The 23,837-nt window shown below is 42.2% G+C and overlaps 1 protein-coding gene across 2 annotated transcripts in view; it reads right to left on the bottom strand.

Moving 5' to 3' along the window:
* DHRSX (dehydrogenase/reductase X-linked) overlaps positions 1-23,837 on the bottom strand; it is a 169,479-nt gene that overhangs the window by 34,639 nt on the left and 111,003 nt on the right. For both annotated transcript variants that reach the window (XM_075522924.1, XM_075522934.1), the window contains one exon: positions 12,228-12,435. In XM_075522924.1, coding sequence (XP_075379039.1) covers positions 12,228-12,435 — 208 coding nt within the window. The remainder of the gene's footprint in view (positions 1-12,227; positions 12,436-23,837) is intronic.

The raw sequence follows: 23,837 nt of genomic DNA, 5'->3' as shown, positions 1-23,837 counted from the left end.
AGTAATGAGAAGCCAAATTTCAAACCGGAGCCTGCAGTGGCTAATTAGGTGTTTAAATATGGACTCAGCTGGTATCCAAGTTTGAAAACGGGATCCATGTTTAGCACTTCCCTCGGCAGCCAGTCTTACTCTGGTTTCTTTTCTGTCTGGCTTTAGTCAGTCTGTGTTCGGTAGCGGTCTCCCATTTACCTCCAGTGATACCATGTTTAGTGAAGAGCATTAAGTCGGCTCAGGGTACCCACTGAGTAACAGGGGAAACAAAACTGCTGCTCGGCATAGACCACTTCCTCCACACCTCCTGCGCACAGGCTCTCGCGCTGCTCTCGGCTTTTTCTCTTTCATTAACGGCTGCTTTTGCATTACGCACACATGTGGAGGAAGCCGACGCAGACCAACTGAAAGAAGAGTGCAGCGACAGCACCCTTTCCCTTCCCCACCGCATCGTGCTTCAACAAAAGGCTCAAAGGACCTGGGACCGTACTGACCGACGCACAGCTACGTTTAACCTGGCTGGTGCTAGCAGTGAAGCTTTCCTGACGTGGACCTCTTTCACACCGCACTTGTCTTGCGCATGGCATCCTCCCCTCACCCATCACCACGCTCCCCAATTTCCAGCGTGTTAATTTGCCTGGAGGGCAGAGCGCGCCAAGATCAAACTGCAGAACAACCCGATTGCTATGTGCTCCATTAAAAAACAAGTGATGCAAAACGTGGGTGACATGCTGGGGTTTTTAATGAAAGGCCACACGAAATTTCAATATATGCCTTAGGATGAATCAGTGAATTAAGCAAAACACAGGCTTGCTGTATTAAAATGACTAAAGTTTCCTAATGATTTATGTATTAATCTTGCAATACATCATCACCATTGCTTAGTCAAGAATATAAAAGACTATTATTAAACACTCATGAAGCTTTCACAGTCTTAAATTTTCTTTCTCCAGGGAATGCAGCACAAGATTTTTCAAGATTTTTGATAGATTTTGCAGTTTATTTTGAAGCAGCTACAGAAATATACTGCAGAATATAGGTATGTCTTTTCTGGTTATCATAAGCAGTTTCTTTCTCTCTTTCTATGATAAACTAAAGCCTGAGTCCTAAATATCGCTTATTAGCTTTAAGCAGACTTCCTGACAGTACTACATATATTTATCCCATGAACACACTTGCTGAGTCTCATCAACTGTGATTTTCCCTTAATAATAATTTAAAAAAAACAGAAATGGAAAATACAGAGATGGAGAAAAGACAGAGTTGGAGAAATCAGAATATTTGTATCACCACTGAAAATTGCCAATTGAAAGAAACAAGCATATGCATTAGTAAAACAAAACTAAAATCTAAAATGTTAATGTATCTACTTACTCAGAGTTTGTTAAAGTTTTGTACAGTAGCTGTCCTCTTACCAACTACTACTATAGGCTACCGTATAGTCACCCATTTCATACACATGCCTGGGTACTTTGGGTGTTCACTGAATAGCTACACTTCTTCATGTACAATTCTTTCATATATTTGATATGTAGCCTAAAAAAAAAATATATACATATAACAGTCAAGGTGGCCTTAGCATACCCCTGTGTATTTGAACTTGAATACACTGGTAGCTGTAATTTGAGTGAATAAGGACTCAAGCATTAGGGACTCCTGAAGCGCCCTCATGACCCTGTGATGGATATGTTGGAAAGGAAGGCTATAAGACTGATAAATAAAATTAGTGGTTCTACACAAGCTGAAAAGCAAACCCTTCACATCCTCGCTGGTCGCACCAGGGTTACTTAAGCAGCCAGAGGCAGGTGGCACTTTCAGAGCAGCCCACCTTGCCCTTTAGTTCTGACCTGCAGACAAAGACCAACCACGTCTAGAGCCCCTCGGTGCCACGTGCTGCTCACACACAGCTCTGGCCAAAACCAGGCTTTCTCTGAAATCTTTCAACAGTGGTAAAATAGCATTTTTCTTCTTAAAATTAGAGGATAAGCTTAAGGGTAGAGGCTCAGAGCTGGGAGATTCCCTCTCTAAAATGGTGGTGATGGTCTCACTAGCAGTAGCTGACTTCTGTACAAGTCAGTGACTCCTGCTTTGTGTTTAATCCACAGTTCAGTAGGATCCACAAGCTGGAAGCTGGGTTGTGGGTATTGTTAAAGCCATGCTTCCCATCTTTCAGCACTTCACTGTATAAATACATAGCATTCAGTGACTGGCCCCTTGTTAGAGCTTGTTGGAAATGCAGAATGAACAAAAATTAACTTACTGTCTTTGGAGGACTACATTTAGTGAAGGAACCTGGAGAGTCTTTATTCTAAAAATATTTATGAAAGGCAAAATAAGGAGGGGCATCACTGTCATCCAGATGGAATCAATGCATCATTTTTCATTTGGCTGATCCATCTTCCTAATGGCAGGAGGTGAGATGTCAAGAACCCTCCTGCTTTACTGATTGCCTTGCTGTGTGCAGCTCCATTGCTGTGTGCTCAGCACAGTTCTCAAATGATGAAACACGGTCTCAAAGGCTGGTCTTCTCAAAGTCTCACCAGAATCAGTATCTCAAAAAAAGTCTAATTTTTCTGTTTGCATAAAACTGGTGTTAATTTCATATGTTTTCAATGATTTTGATTTTAAATATTGATGGCAAGTTCAAGTTGTAATTACTGTAATTCCATTATCCCAGAAAATATATCTCTTTATAAAGAGTGATATAAATTGCCTCTTCTAAAGCATCATTCTTTTACAGTCAGTTCATATGATGCAGAGTTAAGTACTTACTAATATTTGAAGTGGCATTTGAGCATAATGGTATCCCTTCATTCAATTAAAAATCTCCATCAAACAAATGAATGAGTAAATAAATAGAAGCAAGCAAAGTTTTGCACTGCTGCAGCCAAGAAACAGATCAAGGCTCCAAGACGTACATTCTGTGTCCTCGTGACCCTTTAGAGTGATGGGGAAACGTCACTGCCACATATCTTTTAATATTATCTCTCGGATAATCTAGATCTCAGGTTACTGAAGATCGTCACACATCTTTTAAGATTACCTCTGGATTATATCAAGAAGAGCTCTGAGGCACTCTCCACCCACTTGTGGAAAGCTTCCTAGCTCTCCTGCAATAGAGCTTTTAGGTTGAAGGAAGCCATGGGTCTTCTTATGGTTTCTTCCACCAGAACGCACGTAGGGCCATAAAATGGCCCAGTAATAACTCGAACAATCCAAAATCTTATTTCCATTTCGATAAAATAATGTTAAAGCTGGTGTAGACTTTTCCAGACCAGTTGCAGATTCTGGCCTTTTCATTCTGAGACTGAAAAGGAACTGCAGGGTCTGGTTATGCATAATAAAGTGCTGCTCTTTCGAATCCAGAGCAGTTCACCTAATGTGGTTAGCAGATTTTCAGCTGACTACATGAAATGTGTTGGTGTATATGTGAAGATAACATAAGGTTTCATTTTGTGATGGGCTGAACCCACTGCACTGTCTTGGAGTTGAGGAGGCGCTGGATGTGTTCTGCAAGTGCAAATGTTCAACACGCTGAAGGACTAGTCTGTCTTACCAGGAGAAACATGGCTTGAATGTACAGACAGACTGCAAAATCCTTTTTCCTCCAAGGTGTCTATAAATACTGTGCAGAAAGTCCTATGCCATCACACTCTGTCCACAGAAGCAACACAAGACCATCAAGTCTGGCACAACAAAATTATTTTGAAAATCAGGTTTTGTTTGTTGAAACAATCTAACAACTTCTGCTTTTTCAAAGTTTTCTTACGTAGTGAGGATATGATTATCACAGCTTCAAACTGAGAGGTAAAACTGACTAACTCCCAGTACATGAATTAAGACAAGGAACAAGCTCATAAAGGAAGTCAACTATTTGTTAAAAACAGTCATGAGAAGTCTTCCTCTTTGTTGGAAGACAGATAAGTTAAAGAAGAAATATGGCTGAAATGCCAGCAGGTACAGGAGAGATTAAAGTGTGGAAGTTTTCTGCACCCAGGAAATGACTGATAGCCCAGACACGGCAGGAAAGGCTTTTGTTCCTGTGAGACCGTATGTCACCAGCTGCCCTTGGCCGCTGTCAGAAAAGATGAGGGATTTAAATAAGCGTATGATAAGGGGCTATGAAGAGGAGGGTCTCACTTAAGGAACATAAACAAGTCAACTTCAACAAACAAAAGAACCTGCTAGAAACGAATAACACACAGCGGCTCAAAGTGGTCCACAGCCAGCATTGCAAAGGGGTTATTTCAAAGTATCATAAGGAACAGTGACAGCAATCGCTTTCTCTACCGTTTAGCCTTAGAGTTAGTTTTTGCTTTTGTTTTATAAATTTCCCAATACTGTGTCACCCTGGAGCACTGTAAACAGAGATCTGTAATGGAAAACCAACATTTCCTAAGAAGGGGCATGTCATGGCCTGGGGCCAGAGCGCATGAGATCTCTTCCACTTGCAAACACACCAGAAGCAAGTGAAGTCAGGCAGGTTTGGCTTTCCAGGAAACGACGAGAAGCTTCATGTCCAAACCCTGAAAAACCAACACATAGTCACAGATCTGCCCTGCCCCAGCCCTCACTGAAAAAAGAGTTAAAAGATACTCCTGCTTTGGCAGACTGGTTGATTTTTGCTGGCAATTCAGATACTGACACACACCCCCCCCCCCCCCCCCCCCTTGAGCTAAGAGCCAAAAGATTTCATGCAAAACTCATAATATTTTAATTTGGACACTTCTGCAGTGCCATATTATAGCTAGCATCACTGTTAAAAGCTCTTGAGCTTCTCAGAAAGCTACTGTGAGCCACAGGGCTCCTTGGTCTCTGCCCTTCTTGGGAGGCCGAGGCGGTGCTGTGTACAGCCAGCCTCCACCTCCCGTGACAAGAAATGCAGGAGAACCGCAGCGCCTGACATATAACAAGAACAGAAGAAATGGATCAATGAAGCTGCAACTGCATAAGTCATTCTGGCAGTATTAAAACTCCTGGGGGCTAAAATATTTCACTTTTACGGTGACTTATTTTAATTAGAAAGTATATTTCTCATAAACCCCACATTTTTTATAGAGAATTCGATTTGATTAAAAGACCAATTTTTCTTCACAGGTTTAAGTGTTCAAATGCCTGGTCTGCTTTTGAACAGACAAAGTTCTCCTGCGTGGAAAGAAGAGGTTTAGGATGGGGAGCAGAGAAAAGGTTATCATTTGGAATTGCAGAGGCAGAAGTCTGCCTTTGCCTCCCTTTATTACAGCTTGCAATCCTTAATGCACATGGCAAGATCAGGGATGTATGGTTGTGAAGAAGCAGGAGCAACAGCAGGGCTGAACCCAGATGGGATTTGTGGAAGGCAAGCTGATCGTTTTGCATGTTTCCTTTACCGTGTTATTCCAGGGATTTACAGGCATGTGTGCCAGCTTTCCCCAGCTACGCTAGGCAGCTCAAAGGACAACTCTTCTGAAAAGGTACTGTGAGGATGGTGGTAGTTAGAGAGATTGAGAGGAATGCTAAAACCATTTGAATAATCACGCAGGACCTGAGCTCCAAAGCTTTTAAGGTTCACTCAGCCTTAACGAGTCTTTTTGCTCACAGGGAGATGTTAAACCTTCCCCTCTCAAGGGTGACAAGCTATCTCCACTCCCTATTCTCCTCAAGTCCCTTTTGCCTTCTCTGTCACACGAGTGCAGTACATTAACTTTCAAATTACCATTGAACCGTCTTGCCGTTTTGGAAAACAGCACATCTGCGAGATCTGCTGTCCTGTGTGCCACAGAGAGTTGACTTCACCCACCCAACCTGCTGTGCAGGGAGAGGCTGAGCAGCAGAAACACCCGTATATCACATACCTCCCAACACGTTGCAATTTTGAACTCGTTCAGAAACACTGTGTCCTATTAAATCATTAACCATTATTAATAATCCTTCGTTAAGACCATTAATCTCTTTTAGACAAGAAGGCATTTAACATTGTTACACACCAGGTAGCTACATTTAACTTCCCTGAATACATTAAAGTCTGGAGTTACCTTTGTGAGAGTAGTGTTACACTGTGTTATTGTTCTTCAGAAACCAGTGAACCCTAAAAGTATTTTGATTAGACAGAACAAAAATACGCTGATAAATGTAAAATTAAAACTTTCTAAAGCTGGCATCCTGACTTAAATATTTCTTCATTATGGGTTGGCCTGCAACAGGGATAAAACACATGCTGCATATGAACTAAAACTCTGTCTTTTGGATTGATGAATTGGTCTGCTGATATAATAGCCCATTTATTGTTTTTAATTAATTTACGGAATTTGAGATCTGTGCCTTCACCAATACACTAATTTTCCAGGCCAGTAAGTAAATTTTTGCAATTAATGCTAATTGCTGCAAAAGCAAAGGATCATTTTGCAAAGCAGCAAATCCTTTTACATTTATACAGAAAACATTTTGCAAAGAAGGACTGAAATATCCTTATGTATGTGCATTAAGCATTTGAATACTTATCATCTAACTATAGACAGGAAAACTTGGTAACCTGCTGCAGGAAGGAGATGATTAACTGAATACAGCAGTGTGCTGCAGTTGGTATTTGATCCTGTCAAGGGAACATGATTTATCTTGCAAATAGAACCAGAATATGCAATAAAAGTCACTGTGGGAACGCTGTTTAAACAGTACAAATCAAACAAAAACATATATTCCTTGAGTAAAATAAAATCTATAAAAACATGTATCTATATTATTGTCTAGAACAATCTGTTATGATTACAATTGCTGTAGTTTTCACAGCATTTTATTAAACAGCAGTCCAGTGACACAGGTCTATATGTAACTGTGAAAGACTTCTGTACTGGCTAAGATGGATTAACAAATAAAAGGGTAATATTTAAAACCCCTCCTACTTCCTTTTACAAATTTTCCTTTATTATTTAAAAATTTGGAAAGGAAACAATAGTACTATGCTACTACTATGCTACATCAGCTTCATGTTTCCTTTTGCTTGAATTGAAGATATTGTACATCCCATAAGTTCTTCCAGTCAGAGAGAATTAAGAAACTACAAGTGATAGATCAGTTGTGAAAAGGCACCAACTGGAAGGAACCAACTGGGAATTTAAAAAAAAGAAAAGCTTTGAAAAAATGTTGACTCATCAAACCATTCTTAGGGAAAAAAACTGTTTTAAACAAATGTCCAGCTTAAAAAAAAAGTAATCTGAAACTGATGGAGATACCTTATTCAACAGGATGACTTAGAAATTAAAGGTTTGGAGTTTCAGTTTGATCAACATTATACTTCAATTTACAAATAAATTAGAAATAAAATATTCTGAAATCACTGAAATCAATGGTTGTGGTCTGAAAAATGGATTCATATTGTCCAAAAGTAATTTGACATTTTGACTTTTCATTGCTATTCATGGACAATATTCTCAAAATCTCAGCAATGCTGATGGGACAAAATCCTCAACTTTCTGCCCAAACTCAATACGACTTCATTTACCAACAATCACCACACACACACAAGAAGTGAAGATGAAGGACACCACCCATCCAAGACCAGGAGGTCTCCAGGGACTTTGCTAGGCAGATTTTCCCAGCAGTATGTGACACCTCCTGTTACAGCCCTTATGAACTGCCTAGCAGAGGAGATGAACTGGAGCTGCGTCCTCTCCCCAGCATCCTCCCAGGTCCTGGGCAGAGCTGTTTACCCTATTCTACACCAGCTAGGAAGCACATATGGCACCCAGGAATTTTTGCAATTCCTTTCATTCAATCTCTATCGTCTCTGACATGACTCATGCACTAGGGCTACAGGGAAAAAATACAGAAATTATCTGGGGACTGTACCACCTTGGAGAGTTACAAAAAAACATCAGCTCCTTCTGCAGTGAGAGAGCAGAGGAAAGAGAGCAGAAAAAAGTGTGACTAACTGTTCCTGAACATACAGGAGACGTGAACCAGAAAAGAAGCTGTGTTACTGTGGCTGGGGAGTTCATAGATCTGTAATTCACAGCATTACAGGGCCCATTTGGCATGCAAAAAGAGAAGATGATGAAAGGAATAGTTAGTCATGGAGACAAAGCTAGACAGAACACACAAAGATGCTACCCCTGGGAAAAGGAACATATTCAGGTGTGACCCACAGCCTGGGAAAGGGAATAAGGTAGTCTTCTCTTTATTTTCCTAAAATTCCTTCTTTCTTTGGTAGGTAGAGTACTTGAAGGAGTGCTCTCCATCCCAGCCTTGTAAGAGCACCATGAACTCCAGTGCACTGTTCAAGCCTATCTCAACCCAAGAGGATGGCACAATGCTCTTCAAGCTTTTCCTAAAACCAGACAGCCATATTCTCTCATGATCATATTTTTTTTCTTCTCTCACTTTAGAAAGTATTATTTAAGGCAGGCAAGAATGAAGAAAGGACATCCCAGCTATGCTGTTAGAGTGCGCAGAGTACTACCCTCAGCATGTAATTGCTGAAATCACCACTGTTGAAACGCTTGCAGATAGCGTTTCTGTTAAACTTTCACCTCCTTGAAAACAGTCGTATTCGAAGTAGGGATGAAGGAGAATGATTTGCCTTAGGGATCCCCTTGTCGACTCATGTGATTGCTGTTGAAAATGGTCTGGATCTAAAAGACCACAAAGGTGTTTGATGTTCTTCATATATCCTTCAGCAAAAGAACTGGGAGAACAGTCATTGCTCTTGTGCGTTTGCATTTTCAATAACACACATGAAACAAGCTATGCCCTGCCAGTTTGGAACAAGCTCTGTCCTGCCTTGATGTACCCATGCTGTGTCTCTTTTACTGCTGTGTGTGAAGAGGATGGGCAGGAAGGGGGAGAAATGACATTCGTAGGGGAGAAATAGGACTGGGGCTAGGGAGACAAGATAAGAGGAAGATAAATGGAGAGGAGGAAATGAACTGGTGGGTGGAAATAAGACACTCCCCCCCAAAAACAGATGAAAAAATGATGAGATAGGGAAGGAAAAGGCAATGGAGACAAAAAAGCTCAAAAGACACAAGTGAAGATGAAACTATGAACATAGAAATCAAGTAGGCAGGCATGAAGAGAAAGATAACAAAGGAAGAAAAATAAAGTAAAATGCAAGGAAAATCAAGAAAAAAATTAACCCTCCCACCAAAAAGGAGCTGAAAAGAGAAATATGGGATAAATCAGATTGGTAAAATGGCAGAAAACAAACCAAAGAGGAAACGTGGAAGACAGTAGCGCAAGGTGCATTTAATATTGTTCATGGGACAGACCTTACAACAATTATTTATTATGCTGTTGCCCTGTGATCACTGTGATATGGATGACTTTTGGCTTCTGAGCAGAACTCTGAGCAGCAAGCACAAGCAATGGAAGCAGTGGCCACAACTGTGACTGCCAACCCAACTGTGACTGCCACTCCTGAGTGGGAGAACGATCCCATAGAAAAATCTGTGGTAAAGCAGAGAACTGAGCCTCGGTTTCCTGTCTCCTTTATGTCACGACAGGCTTCTGCCTTTCCTTCGCTTTGATGGATGAGCAGACCTCCTCCGCCACCATCACTTACTTCCAGTTTGGACACTAGTGCAACCAAAATCTAGGAATAATGGGACAAGAGCATGGCAAACAACTCAGTCTGCTGCCACCAGTAATTTTTCCAGCACAGAGTATGGCCCCCTTTCTCCACTGTGAATAAATGACTTTAAATTGTTTTGCTGCCTCCCTGCAAGGTTAGGACTACCATCCAATCTGGGAACATACACCCAAGTCGTGAAATTAATTATGGCCAGCTAGTGCAACTCAAAATAAGGAAAAAGCCAGTATAGAATTTTTAGAAAGATTTCCCATTCACACCAGCAGCAAAACTGAGGGATGGCATCACTGGGAAACTGGCAATTTGTGGAACGCTATCATATCATAGCGCTTACCATGGGTGTCTTTACCACATCCATTAAGGCTCTTAAATGCTGCTCTGAATCACAAGGTGTCTCCAAGGCCCCATGGTGTAGGCAATGCCTGTGTATGGTACCCCGCAACAGTCTTCCAGGGTTGCTAAACCACCCGCTCACGCTGTAGGCACACACTCGAACACACAAGCAATCTCACTGTTTTTAGCAGCACCATTTATGCGGTAACTAACTATTGGCCCAAATTAAGGCTTATGGGCAGTTAGGCTAAAAAAGAGTATCTTCTTCCACCTGAACCAAGAAAAGGTTTGGAGCTGAATCCACAGCCCCCTCTGGGTCCCACTGGTGTGCCTGTGTGCTCGGAAAGCAGGCACTGCTGCTGCCCACGAGCAATTCAGAGCATCCATGTGGGAAAGAGCAGGCAAAATCAGCCAGAGTCTGTCATCCTTTATAGCTCTCCCTACACCAATAAAGTTGAAATGTAAAGGGCAGGGTTTGGCGCAAAAGCTGCAGGTAAATCTCACTGGTATATTAGTATTTTTTACATCAGATTGGTCATGTTCATGCTCAACCATAACTTTCCTAACGGAAACATTTCTGGAAACATTCCTTTAAAATATGAGTTAATAATGATGAATCACAGGTAAGGATGATTCTAAATTAAAGAGTCTCAGTACAAGGCTTTGCTATAATCAAGGAAACTGCTGTTATCTAGAGACACAGAACAGCCACATTTAATTTTGCATTCTGCACTTTAGCCCAAAGAAATACTAATTACACTCCCCTTAGCCCCTTTGCGTGGTGCCATCCGGCACATGCCCATCAGAAACAATGAATACGTACATCAAGTGAAGAGTAAGGGTAATTTCCTGTGGTTGTTTTACAAGCAAGAGATTAAACTGCGACTGCCCTGCAGAGTTTAAACAATGTGCTTGTAATAAAACTGATGCCGTAGTATGTAATCAGAAGTCAAACAGAAAGCTTGACGTGCTTAATGCAGCATTCATATGTAAAATGTCTGCAGTGGCAACAGCCCAGCCCTCTAATTTCAGTCTTTGTTCCAAAATGAAACCTCGGGCCAGGTGCCTCTGAACGCATACTGAAGTTCCTGTCAAAGGACGGAGACAGAATTTCTCCATGGAAATGATGCAGAACTCAGACTGGCTCTGTGCAGGCAGAAACGCTCTGGAGCCCATCAGAAGACAGGCTCTGTTTGAGCCTGTTAGTAAGCACGTAATTGCCACACATGACTGCGTGGGGAAATTTTGAAATGTATCTCAGTTATCCTGCCCGTTCTTCAATTAACTAAACAACTCTACACGGTTCCTGTATGACACCAGAGACATTTACCGCATCATTTGATGTCATCTTAATGTTAGGAATATCCCATAGACATTCAACCACAGTTTTCCTAAATGAAAGTAGTTGGACAGAATACGGCCATGCATTTTAACCCATCTTACTGGGTTAAAAACCCAGAACGGCCGCGCACTTGGATCTCGGTAAGCTCCAAGGGAAGTGCAGGGGGTGACCCAGACAAGAGCCGGGGCTCCAGCATTTGCAGTGAATCACCGGGCTGATGTGCGAGAGGGCAAGCACCAAGGGGATGGGAGGGATGACACAGCCCGGGGATGGGAGGCAGGCGGGGAAGGTGGAGAAGGGCTGTGAGGGAGGCAGAGGTGGGGGACCAGAATGTCAGGAGCAGTGCAGGACAAGGCACAGGCCAGAGGCAGAAGGAGGGGAGGATGGTGTGCCAGGAGCTGCAGGCCAGTGGGCAGAGCTGGCGGGGAGGAAGGAGGAGCAGGCAGCGTGTGGGCCAGGCGAAGCTGCGAGGCAGCTGGGCAGGCGTGGCTAGCTGCCCCCAAAGCCAAGTCAGCAGCCCCGCGCCCAGCAGGCAGGGAGCTGGTGGCCACAGGCATCTGTCTGCACCCATCTGAGGGCAGGATCAGGGCCTCTACATATGCACTCACTTGAGGATGAAGTCTATTAGCATTCACCCAAACCATTTTAAAACATCGCAGTTATTGAGAGTCTCCCTGATGAGGCAGTGAGGAGTCCAGGCTCTGCACCACAACCGTCACCGCAGTGTAAGCATCAGAAAGGAAGCAAGGCTTTCAAGGTTCAGAATAAAAGACTCAGTTTACAAGGTTATAAATTACTTGTATCTTTGACTGAAGGCTGCAAGCTTTGCTCAAGTCTGAAAGATAGTTAGCAACTGCTTGAGAATCACCATCCACCAAAAAAAAAAAAAAAAAAAAAAAGGCAACAAAACCCCCCACATTCAGTATTCAGTAACTTCTCTGGGAGTTAAATCTGCACACCCTTACTGCAGATCACTGAATACCAAAAATGGATCGGTACCTGCTTTTTAAGTCGTTCAGGTGCAATTTGCCTGCATAATGGGTGGCTGATGAGACAGTGATGATCCTAGCATTGTGACTGTGCGTTCCTGATTGCTCCAGCGTATCCAAGAGGAGGTTAGTCAACAGGAAGTGTCCCAAGTAGTTCAAGCCGAAGTGCTCCTCAAACCCATCCTCCGTCTTCCTTTCAGGGACCAGCATCACGCCAGCTGGAGGAGAAAGTAGAGGTAAAACCTGTTGATTTATTTCAGAGAAGGAGCAAGCTAGAAGGAGCATGGATCTCCTGCTGCAGAGTGTAAACACGGCATTTAGAGCAATGAGTGATTGGTGATGGCATGTGAAGTGTAAAGCCAACACTGATTGATTCCTGCTGAGAAAAATGTCAAAACCCCCACTTCAGTTCCTTTATCTAGAAAACAGGTAGACTCTCTCTCTCTCCCTCCCTCCCTCCCTGCAGAATTGTGAGGATAAATGAGTTCATTTGTGAAAAGTGTTTTGAAGACATTAAAAGTTGAGTTAACCCATTGCTGTTGTGCCAGAACTCAATGCTGCAGATCCACAACAATAATTAATCCATCTACAATAGGTGGGAGCTGAGTGATCCCAACAACATTCCCTCCATCAAAGAGCTCAGACCAGTGGAGACAAGACCACACTAAGCAGCAGACCTGCTCTCCCATACGGCTTTCTGCTGAGTCCTGGCTGGAGTTTAAAGATCTATTAAGTCTTCATCAGAAATCTGCATCTTCTACCTCACTGGTGTGTGTGAGAAAAGATGTAGTAAATTTACCCCATATCTCGTAATTACTAGGCTTACAAGCAGCTGCATATTGAAATGAGGTTTTGAATGCTTATTTTGGCAATATTTTTGCATATATTTCTACAAACCACAATTTTCAAACTCAGTGCCTAAAATAAGTATCCACATCCCTAGCACACAATGTTGATTTCAGCATCTTTCAAAGAATCCTGAGCTCATGCATAAACTATATCGTGTACTGAGGCTATCCTGCTCAATTATAATGTGGACTTCAATGTTATAAATTATTCTTATTTTATTAAAATTTGATTACCGTACAAGTGGACCTGACCTTTATAATTTACATGTAGATGGATGTGGCTTATGGAGAATAATGTTGCAGGCCATTTGTCTTCTCTCTAAAACACATGGACCTGATACAGCAGAAAGGCCACCTCTGCTCACAGACATGAGAGAGTGTCAGCTTCATCCTCGTGCTACTTCATGTGTCCATTAAAAAGCCTTTAACATCCCATTTCTTGACGTCAGCCCAATGATGGCATATTAAATTACCATTTTAAATTGCACGTGCTGTGCATCTGCACCATTCCTTCTTTGGAGGGGTCTTGCCACCTGACAGTCCTGCTTCATTACTGCTGCTCGGGCTGAGGAGGAGATATTTTCAGGGTCTTTTTAGCACAGCCAACACCCATAGTGATTCACCTATGGCTGCCTATTGCTTAATGCAGCAACTGCAGAAGCAGCGTGAGGGGAAGAAACAAGAGAAGACGACAGAGCAAACAAAAGGTTTGTGTGTAACACAGCATACCTGCATACGGAGATCTTAAGACTGAACATAAGTGATGCTGGCTGATGGTATGATGAAAGAAACACAACACAAATTACATGACCGGGCTCTACAAAAGCTCTGATTGGCATCTCTCTCTATCATTACCCCTCAGAATGACGGGAAAACTCAGCTGCCAGGTATGGTTTCTCTGCATGTCATATCTCAACTTTAACAACAGAAAGACACAAATTAGAGGGGGTCTGGTCAGATGTCACGTTGTACTCTCCTTCCTCTGCAGCACTTACTCTGATGCATGGTGCAACTGCTCACAGAGTTGGAAACATTTCCATTTCCTCCATAGTCTGCATATGCAGCATATAATGACATCTAGAATAGTGGCTGGGGCTGAACACTGGTGTGAAGGTTACGGACAGACAGAAAGGTGAAACAAGTCCTGCTGTGACTTATTCTTGTTTTCTGGGAAGAAGGAAAGGGCGGGAAGGGCAACAAACCCCAAGCTCCCAGACCAAGTCTCAGCCTGCTACGGTGCAAGTTTTAGCAGAGACGGGGCTTAGCACAAGCTGTTGGAGGGCAGATGGGAACAGCACCACATCTCTGAGCGCCCGGGCTGCTATAAGGAAACTATTTGCATCTCTCTGAGGCCCATCCTGCCCTCCAAAGCTCTGATGCTTGGAAAAGGTGGGAGGAAGCAGTTTGCCAGACGTCTATTTGCAGCAACACTGGTAAAATGCAAGCCCAAGAAAAGGTGGCCAACATAAACCAACCCTGGCACAGCAAAGCTGATGTGAACCCCAAATGCTGCTTCTGCATCTGCCGGGGCTGCTGCAGGGCTCTCTATAGGCACCTCCACGCACACGCACACTTCTGCCGGCCGAGTCAGACGGAGGGATGGAGGAATTTGTCCAGAGAGAAGTGCAGCAGATGACTGCTACAACCACTCAGCTTTGCATCACGACCAGCAGGCAAACCTGGGGAGGCTGTCACCGCTCACAGCAGCCCCAAGGATGCCTGTGCTACAGCAACTGCCCCCTCGACCTCCGGAGAGGCGCGGGATTTCAAGAGCACATAGAGGCTCTGCCCTCCACCCCAATTAGTCTCTGCCATCTGTGCTGCACATCCCTGGAAGCAGAAAACAGATCTGAGCTCAGGTCAGGAGATGGAAAAAAATTACACTTGTGCAACGCACAACTGTTAAGGTACACATGCCCGAAAATTATTTTGGTCATTCTTCAGGAGCTTCCTCTGAGAAGAAATTGTGGTCAAGTCCTTGAGCAGGCACAATACCTCTGCCTGCATTTGTTGCTACTACAATTCCCTTTTTTGTCTTCAAGAGCTGGTCAAATAGTATTAATCCAAAAATACCTTTGAAAGATTTTTTTTTTAAAGGCTCTCATCTTTGAGGTGGTTCATATCAAGGCTATCAAAAAATCTTGCCCTGCAATTTGAGGGCAGTTTCTCTTATTTGAGGAAAAGCCATTTTAATTCACTGAGAGCGAGCATACAAAGGAATACCCAACAGGCACCCGAACTTGGCTGCTTCTCTCACAAAAGGGAAAACCTTGTAAGCTCTCTTTTTTAAATTATTAACTACCTAACATTCGGTAGATACTAAAAGTGGCATGCTATTGATTTTCTTTTGTCCAGAAACGTCATCAGCTTTACTCAAGGGCTTCAAATGGTAACTCAAAGAATGAAAGCTGCTTCTATTTTTAATTCTTTCAATTAATCCAATACTATTTGAAATGTTAAAAAATGCCTTTTCTTTTTTTTTTAACCTTACCTCTTCATTGTAAACTAAGAATGATTTTGCTTATTCTTCTGGTATGGAATCCATACAACCCAGTATCTTTCTGATTTTAATTATCAATAGTCAGTCTCCTCAGTTTCTTGGAGTGCACATGAACTTTGAAGTGGCAGCACAGAGACCATTAATGTCAAACAACTCAGTTCTGATACAACTTTCTTATATGTTTTTCCCTCTGATTTAGCGGGATTGTTTCCAGATTTATTTTTAAACATGTCACTGATATCAGCATGGCGTTAGTAAATGAATTAATAAGTAAGCTGAACGTGAACTTTTACTTTGCAATTGATTAGCTGTTATTGAAATATTCAAGCAAAAGACTGACAGTATGCATGCAGAAAACTGCCTAAATGACACTTTGATGTGTGATTTTGCAAAAGGAGAAATAAATTAGAATAAGGAAAATATTTTGCTGCATAACTATTGTGAACAACTGTTCTTATAAAAATACATTCCAATGTGCTGCACTTACGCATTTATTGTAATATGTTCAAATTATACACATTTTAATTAGCTATAATGAATAAAAAAATTCTATCCTTTTTTACTTTTATGACTAGACAATAGTCATTTTTTTCTCTCAAATAAAGAATACACCTCATGAGAACTGTCTTTGTAAACAGTCACTTATGATTTTCTGTAAAAGTTTCTAATGAAACTCTTGGCTTCTAATGAAACTCTTGAAACACCATCAATGAATTAGTCTTATGTGGTTTGAAGAGCATAATGTATCTGATAGTGCACACCAAAAAGTTTATGACAGTTTTTATATTACAGGCCAGGCATACCATATTTTTATTGGATTATATAGGAGAATCTGTACCATGCCTGCCTGTACTGCAGATGATGGTAAACATTGCTGTAATTCCTGCACCTCCCACTGCAAAGATGTCCTTCAGCTCCATTATAAAATACGTTTTAAGAACTTTAAAAATACAAGTATTTCACTCATCTAGATTTATTTACAGTGAGCTACTTAGAGGTTTTTAGGGGTAGTTCTCTCAAACTGACGACAAAAGAAAGACTTAAAATCTCTTTTTCACATGCAGAACAACATGTCTTCCTTCCCAGCCAGGCTCACGTAAGAGGGTTTGGAGGCAGTGCCCCCACATGCAAGTCCTTTTATCCCCAGCAACCCAAAGGCTGGGCAGACAACGCAAGAGGTCGGCTGCGTACTCTTAACATGCAACAATTTCACAGTAGGAGGTGAACCTATATAATCCCATTCACCCAGTTCTTGCTATTTAGAAGGAAGAGACACATACTGTACCAAAAGAGTTCCCAAGGGGAAAACTTAATAGAGACAGTAACTCCAAGTAAAAGTACAAAGCCTTTTCTCCATACAGGTTTTGTACTGGTGTAGCTGATTCATTTAGCAGCATTTTCCATCCGTGAGTGCAGCCCCATGAGGCGACCCACCTCACGTAACAGACTGTCAAAACCGCTCTGCTCTGCACACCCATACACCAAAAGATCTATGGGCGGACCTATCTAGCTATAAAATAGTATAGCCCACTTCTCTCCTTAATAGGGACAGCTATAGTGGAGTGAACATCTCAATAACCATACAGCAGCATCCCCTGGCTAACTTGCCTGTACTAGATTGCTCGTTCCACCTTGTTCAGTTGGGCTATGCCATCCCAGAACATGTCTGTCCTGTGGTTCTCTCCTGGCTAGTGAGCAACGAGAAGGTGCAATGCCTTATTAGAAGAATTGCCCCCAGAATTGCCTACTGGAGACACAACCGTACTCACATAACTGCTTTTTACAGGTTTGCCTTGTCTGGCCTGCAGAGAGGTGAGTTTATAGCACTGCTGCGACACACTGCTTGCTAAGCTAGGTCCGAAACCCAGCGCCCAGTGCTGGTATGCTGTACACCTATTGGTATCCCAGAAAAGCATTATGAGCCTAGACAGGGCCACACACAGAAGCCAGATTAACAGTATATGAAGCTGAAAAGGCAAAAATCTGAACAGCTAAGAAGAAAAACACAAAAATACAAATTAAGCTTGGTACAGCACTCCAATGCTATGGTCCTATTTCCTGTCTCCCCAGAGGGACTGGTGGAGGTAGTTCAGACTCTTGCACTTCCTAATATCTTCTGGAGCCCTGTATATATGTATATGCAGTTTTCTAAAGCAAACTGGGAGGAAACTGAAGCAAAGCAAGGAATTTTATCCCATGGTGTAACAATGACACCTGCAAGACACCTAGAGTCCACACCAATGCAGTGTGGACTCTAGGTCCTCTTGCGTCTCCCCTCAGGGAGATGTAAGGATATCTGCTGTCAGCCTGTCTGGCACCAGTGGCGGGACAGTGTCCCGTGCATGGGCCTTCCCTGGAGGGGAATGGACACTGTGAAAACCGGTTTGATAAACAGCTGCTGAGAGCAGGGCAGTGCTGGGACCGAGCCCCGGGCTGTGGAGGAGAGCTGTCTCCAGCAGGTTCAGTCTCTCCTGCCTCTTCCCAGAACAAGGCCCTCCACAGGAGTCTGCCTGAGCCTCTGCTCCAGCACCGAGCAAGTTCCCACTGGCTCCCATCTCCTGCTCCCTTGCAAGGGGTTCTACACCAGCCATTGTCATTTTGGCATGCTCGCTTCCTAACAACTCCCGCAACTCCCTGTGCCAGCCAAAATGCATGGCCCTGCCGAAGCCAAGAACAGTGTGCCACTTCCCAGCCAAAGCTCTGGGTTGCGCTCCCCTCCCTCCCCTACCCCCAAAATCCGGTGACCCAACACTGATCTTATCAAGGAACAGCATGTGTGCGGGAAGGAGGGGAGAGGCTCAGCCTCAGACATGCATATCAGCTTCACCTGCCTCTCTGTTTCCCTGCAAATGGTAAATTCATTCTCCCTAATTTTCTTACCCAGCCACTCTAGCTCCTTTGTGTCTGAATCTCATGAGATCTCACTCTGCATCCTGCAGGCATCTGCCAGTCACATGCCTGGCTCGCCCTTCCCTCGTTTTTGAGGCTGGTTTCCTTACGGGGCCATGATCCGTGGCTCTGAGGCTCCCACGAGCTTCCCCATTGCCCCTGCAATATCAACCAGATGTAACACAGGGGTAGATGAGAATTAATTTGTACAAGTTATGTTGAAGTCAGTGGCCAGATAGAAGAGAGAGATTCCAATCATGTCCCCAACGGGGGGGGGGGGGGATAATTCCCATCTCTGTTAAATGTTAGTAAACTCACAAAAAAGACATCAGCCAAGAATTCCCTCACTGCAAGAAAAGCCTCAACCAGTTTGTGCACAACAGAGACTCTAGTCGTCAAGAAAGTCGTCACTCAATCCCTGTGAGTCATGTTGTGTCTAAGCACTTTCAAACTCTGACTGAGACCTCTCCTTATAGTTCAAACATGCCTAATGCCTCTCTTTGTCCTCACCACCCACCCCAGCTCCCTCCCCCCATACTTGCTCTCCTATGAATTTCCTGATATTGAACAAGAATATATGCTACAATCACAGTTTAATTCTGTTAAAAAGTCTTTCAATCAGCAAACTCAAATGTATTGCCATCAAGTTTTCCCTTATCCAAATGGTTCCCACCTGACAGTCCTGTTTCCCCCCATCAGCTCTTCATCTTCTGCTGTCTCTCCCTTATAACCTCTCAGCCTCAACCACCTCTCTTCTATTTCAGTTCTCCACACCAAGGCTTCTCGTATAAATCTGCCTCTCTTGGAAGTTACACTCTTGTCCCATCTGTATTCAAACCAGGTTTCTTCCTCTTCCACGCTACAGGTTTTGTCACTATGCCTAAAAATGCAAGAGCCAGCTCTTCCAGAGAGATGTGGTCACTAGCCAATTGAGGTCACCAGCTACATCAGCTCACCAGCCATGTCTGGAGAGACATTTAGGTCCTGAGAGTGCTGAAATCACATCCCAACTCCACAGTTGCGTTCCAACTGTATATCAAGGTGAAACCCAGACACCCATCACCTCCCACCCACCTCTCCCTACCCCGTAGTCTGCTTTTCACGGGACAGAAACTTGTCACGGAGATCATGGAGGACCCAGGCCCCCAGTCTGAACAGTGGAGAGACCAGGAGGAGCCTGAAGTGACCCACAGTGCCCATCTCCACCCCAGCTCAGAGGTAGCCACAGGGAGCAGAGGGGATGCCGGTGCCCAGCCTCTCTGCCGGTGCCCTTGCCCGCACACAGTACTTCCCACCACAGCTCAGGGTTGTGAATCTAGCAGAAAGACCTGCTCAGTCTCAACTCAGGACATGCTTAGTACAGGTAAAATCTTTAGCGATTAAAATGTACAAGATGGTTTTCAAACTGCGGTGCTTAACAGGCTTCTGACTCAACCCAGCATGGGAATATTCCTTGGGTGGCGAAAGGTGCATCTGCCTCTGACACAAAGGCAGCATCTTGCCTGCATACAAGTCCCTATTCCAAACTGCGAACACCAGAGCCTTTCTAAAGAAACTTGCAATTATTTTTAACATTAAAAAAACCCTCAACCACCCCAAGATGTTTTTCTTATCGTTCTTGGAAACAGATGAGCTCTTTTATCTGGCATTACAAAAGATTAAATAAAAATAAATTAGCCTTAGGCAAATGCTTGACATGGTAACTCTTAGCCCAAACATTAAAAGTTTGGCTAACTAGTAAAGAACTGAAAACTGAGTAATGTCTACTGCTAGTGCTCCCAGACCCACCTATAATGCTCACAAGGGAGAATCGGACTGTATTAGCTGTGCCAAAGAAGATAAAGCAATGCATCTTTCCACTGAAGACAAGCTTTTAGTTTATCAGTAGGTTAAAGAAAAAGATAACAATGCAGACAATCCACATTCGAGGACTATGAGAACAACAACCAAACCTTCGTAGGTTCAGCACAAAACTGAACAGGATGCAATACCTCCTTAAGAACAGATTCACTTGCTGATTCAGTGTCACGCTGCTACATAGGCAAGAAAGCACAGGCTAGTTCTCTGGAAAATGCGTCAGTTAAAAAAAGAAAATATGATCCACAACTGAGGTTCTGTTTTCACACTAAAATAAATCAGAGCATTCATAATTAGGTCTGGCTGGAAAAAAAAACTTTGTTTCCTAAAAATATGCTCAGTAAGTGTTTGGTTGGCACAATGGTGAGTTATCCCACTCACAATCAGAAAATAGGAAAGTCACTCACAGCTTTCTAATTCAATAGGAATTTCTGTTAGAAGTAAAATATCTTGTTTTGCAATTTGTATAAAAAATATTTTTACCTAAAAGCTATGAAAAGTTTAGGTAAGAATAAAACATGGCTCACTCCTGCCTCTCAGAAAAGCCAGTGGCAAATGTTCCACACACTTAAGTAGAACCAGTTGGGTTTCCTAATCCATCAATAGCTGAATTTTGTTATCTGTCTGCCACTGATAAAACATTCACATTCAGGAAATAAAAGCAAATGGGTCAAGAACCTGCAGCATGTGAAGTGTGAGATATTTCCCTTTCCACAAAGTGTTTAATATCACAGACACAGAAAAAGCTTTGGAAATAATTAGAAAGACAAAGATAGTATCAAACAAAAGTCAGGATTTTCACGAATGAAATCCTTACAGTTTAAAAGTCAGAAGTAGCCTAAAGTTACTCTTCTAGCTTATTAATTCTTCTAATAAAAAATAAACCTTTTATAAGAAATCTGATATCTTTATATAAGATACATATCATTCTGGCAGACAACAATGCTATTAAAGTATAATAAAAGCTCTAGCTGATGACTGCTGCTAAAAATCTGGGCACTAGGTAAATGTTTGCATTGCACAATCCTTGGTTGCTCTGAACAAGCTGGGTTGGATACCATCAGCAGTATCATGGTGCTCTGACACATGTGCCCAGACAAGTTACTTCCAGTACCCAAGGCACCTAATACCTGTAAAAAGCAGTGTGTGATCAGCCAGCCTCCCCATACTTTCCAGTCACCCCTCTTATAAAGATGACCTCTTCTGAAAAATCTGAGTAAATGGCATCTGTCATGCACTGAGCTTCTTCAAAAATATGGCTCTGAGAGCATCTTCTCATTTTAGAACACATTAATGCCACATATTAGTGTCCTTATGAATCTTCTAGTTTTGCCCATCATCCGTGGAATATCAATTTTAAGCCAGTCCCACCACCACCTCAAATTACCTTTTCCTTCTCTAAACATCTCCCAAAGGCCCAGCTCTCCCATGAGGTCTAGTCACTATCATCCATTATATACAGGTAAAGGGCCACTTGCCCTTCTGCTTGTCCTCCTCTCTCTTTCTCCCTGTCCCTCTACACCTTTTCCATCTCAGCTTTGCTTACATATTGCTCTAATTTGTCTTCGAGGAAGGATAAAGATGAAACACAATGCTGTAATCAAGACACTGGAATGAGATTCATGAGATACCAGATCCTGAGTTCACCACAGCCTTCCTGTGTGGCTGGAGGAGAAGCATTTTTTTTTATGAAATCCAATTTCCTCTGGAGTCAACAGCAACCCTCCTCACTAACTTTCTCTCAAGGCCTTCTCCAGTGAATTTCCACTTCTCTGGGGTTTCTTTCCTTTTCATCTCACAGTCTGTGTAGCCTGCAGCTGCTAGAGAGAGGGGAGCTGGCTCTTACCTAATCCAGTGGGACAGGATCTTTTCTTAGATGCCACTGTGATAATGTAAGTAACTATTGTTAAACCTAACTAATCAATAATACCTGTGACAAGGTAGGTACCTATAAAATTGTTTGTATTTGATATATCCATTTGTTTCCACCCCTCAAATCTCACACTTTTTCTGAAGATCTGATCCTGCAAATACTCAAACACAAGAATAATTTAATATGTGATCAACCACGACAGCATCCATGGGACTACTCAAATGGCTTCCCTAAAGAGGGAAGCTTAAGGAGACTTATTCATTCTATCAAGAGACTGAGATTTCTCAGATGATCCACAAAGTACGAAATATGAACATCTGAATTAGCCAGCAGTTCAGAAATATTGATTTTAAATTGGCTTAGATAGGTTTCAACCAGAAATATATTAACTGTAATCTGTCTACAATAGGCTAATAATATCCTGAAATCTCCAAGTTCTTTTTTTGTGTTTCTCTGCATGCCAAGGAAATGTCCTTGTCATTTTCTCCCCCTCCTTTCCTAACCTGTAGCCAAACATTCAATGAACTGCAAGAGAAGGTAGTTCGTATTTCATTGTTAATGAGTTAGACCATGCATGTTTGGTGTCCGTAGGTATTCTGTTATTACTAAAGATGTTGTGATTTTGGTGTTAGCTCTCTTGGTTTTAAGATCATTAAGTACTGTAAACAATGTATAAGTAAAAACATAACTACAAGGAAACATTTCTAGCACACAGAGAAAACGACTGACTTCAAGTTAAAAAAAAACCTCTCTGGCATGAAACAGTGACTATTGCTCATGGAATTTTATGAAGTGTTTTACTATTTGTCCCTTTTGCAACCACAGGAAGACAGAAGACTTTCTAATGTGTCTTAACAGCAACACCATTTTAATGAATGTATTAAATAATTACACTAGTGTACAAGCTGTAATTTGCTAAGTGCTTTTCAACTGTACAAAGACACAGTTCTTTGCAAAAACAAAAAAAATTGGCACCCAATTGCTCATTAGCGGACTAGAAGACATATTCTTCTGACCTTCTGTCAGATTAAGTTTTCTAAACTGCTTGTACTGCATCCATCTTTCTGTGGCTCATAGTTCAGCTACTTAGCTTAATTTTTATTTTCCACAGAAAATGAATTTGTTTTCTGTCATAGCATTTTTCTCTTTTTAGCACTAGCACATATTTTTTTAAAAAATGTTTATATAATACTCTATTTGCATCTTTAATATGTTTTGTTTATTTTAAAAAGCAAGAGCTGAGCATGCATATTACTGATGCAGAAAGCATAGTAATGGAACAACAGGCCTTTATTTGTCAGCTGAAATAATGCGTGCATTCAACCAAATTTTTCCTTTTAAATCAGAAATTAGAAAGTTAAATGTATATGATAAAATCAGCTATAACAAAAAGAGAGGCGGTGACTCTAGTGCACTAATCTCCATTTTGAATGCCCTAAATGTTCACGTAAGACTTCTTAAAAGTGCCTGAATTAGTTGGATACCTAAACCTTACTGAAATTTTTGTGGGACCTGGGTGTCAAGCTCTAGGAGAATACTTTGAAAATCAGGATTTTAGTATTAATTTAATTTTCCATCTAGATCCTTGAACTAGGCAAGTGATGGAGAGCAAGTGATGGAGATAGATACAATTTTTTTAAAAATCACCAGTGG

This window comes from Mycteria americana, chromosome 1 (genome assembly GCF_035582795.1).
Source record: "Mycteria americana isolate JAX WOST 10 ecotype Jacksonville Zoo and Gardens chromosome 1, USCA_MyAme_1.0, whole genome shotgun sequence".
Classification (NCBI taxonomy): Eukaryota; Metazoa; Chordata; class Aves; order Ciconiiformes; family Ciconiidae; genus Mycteria; species Mycteria americana.
This window is presented reverse-complemented; position numbering and strand designations above follow the sequence as displayed.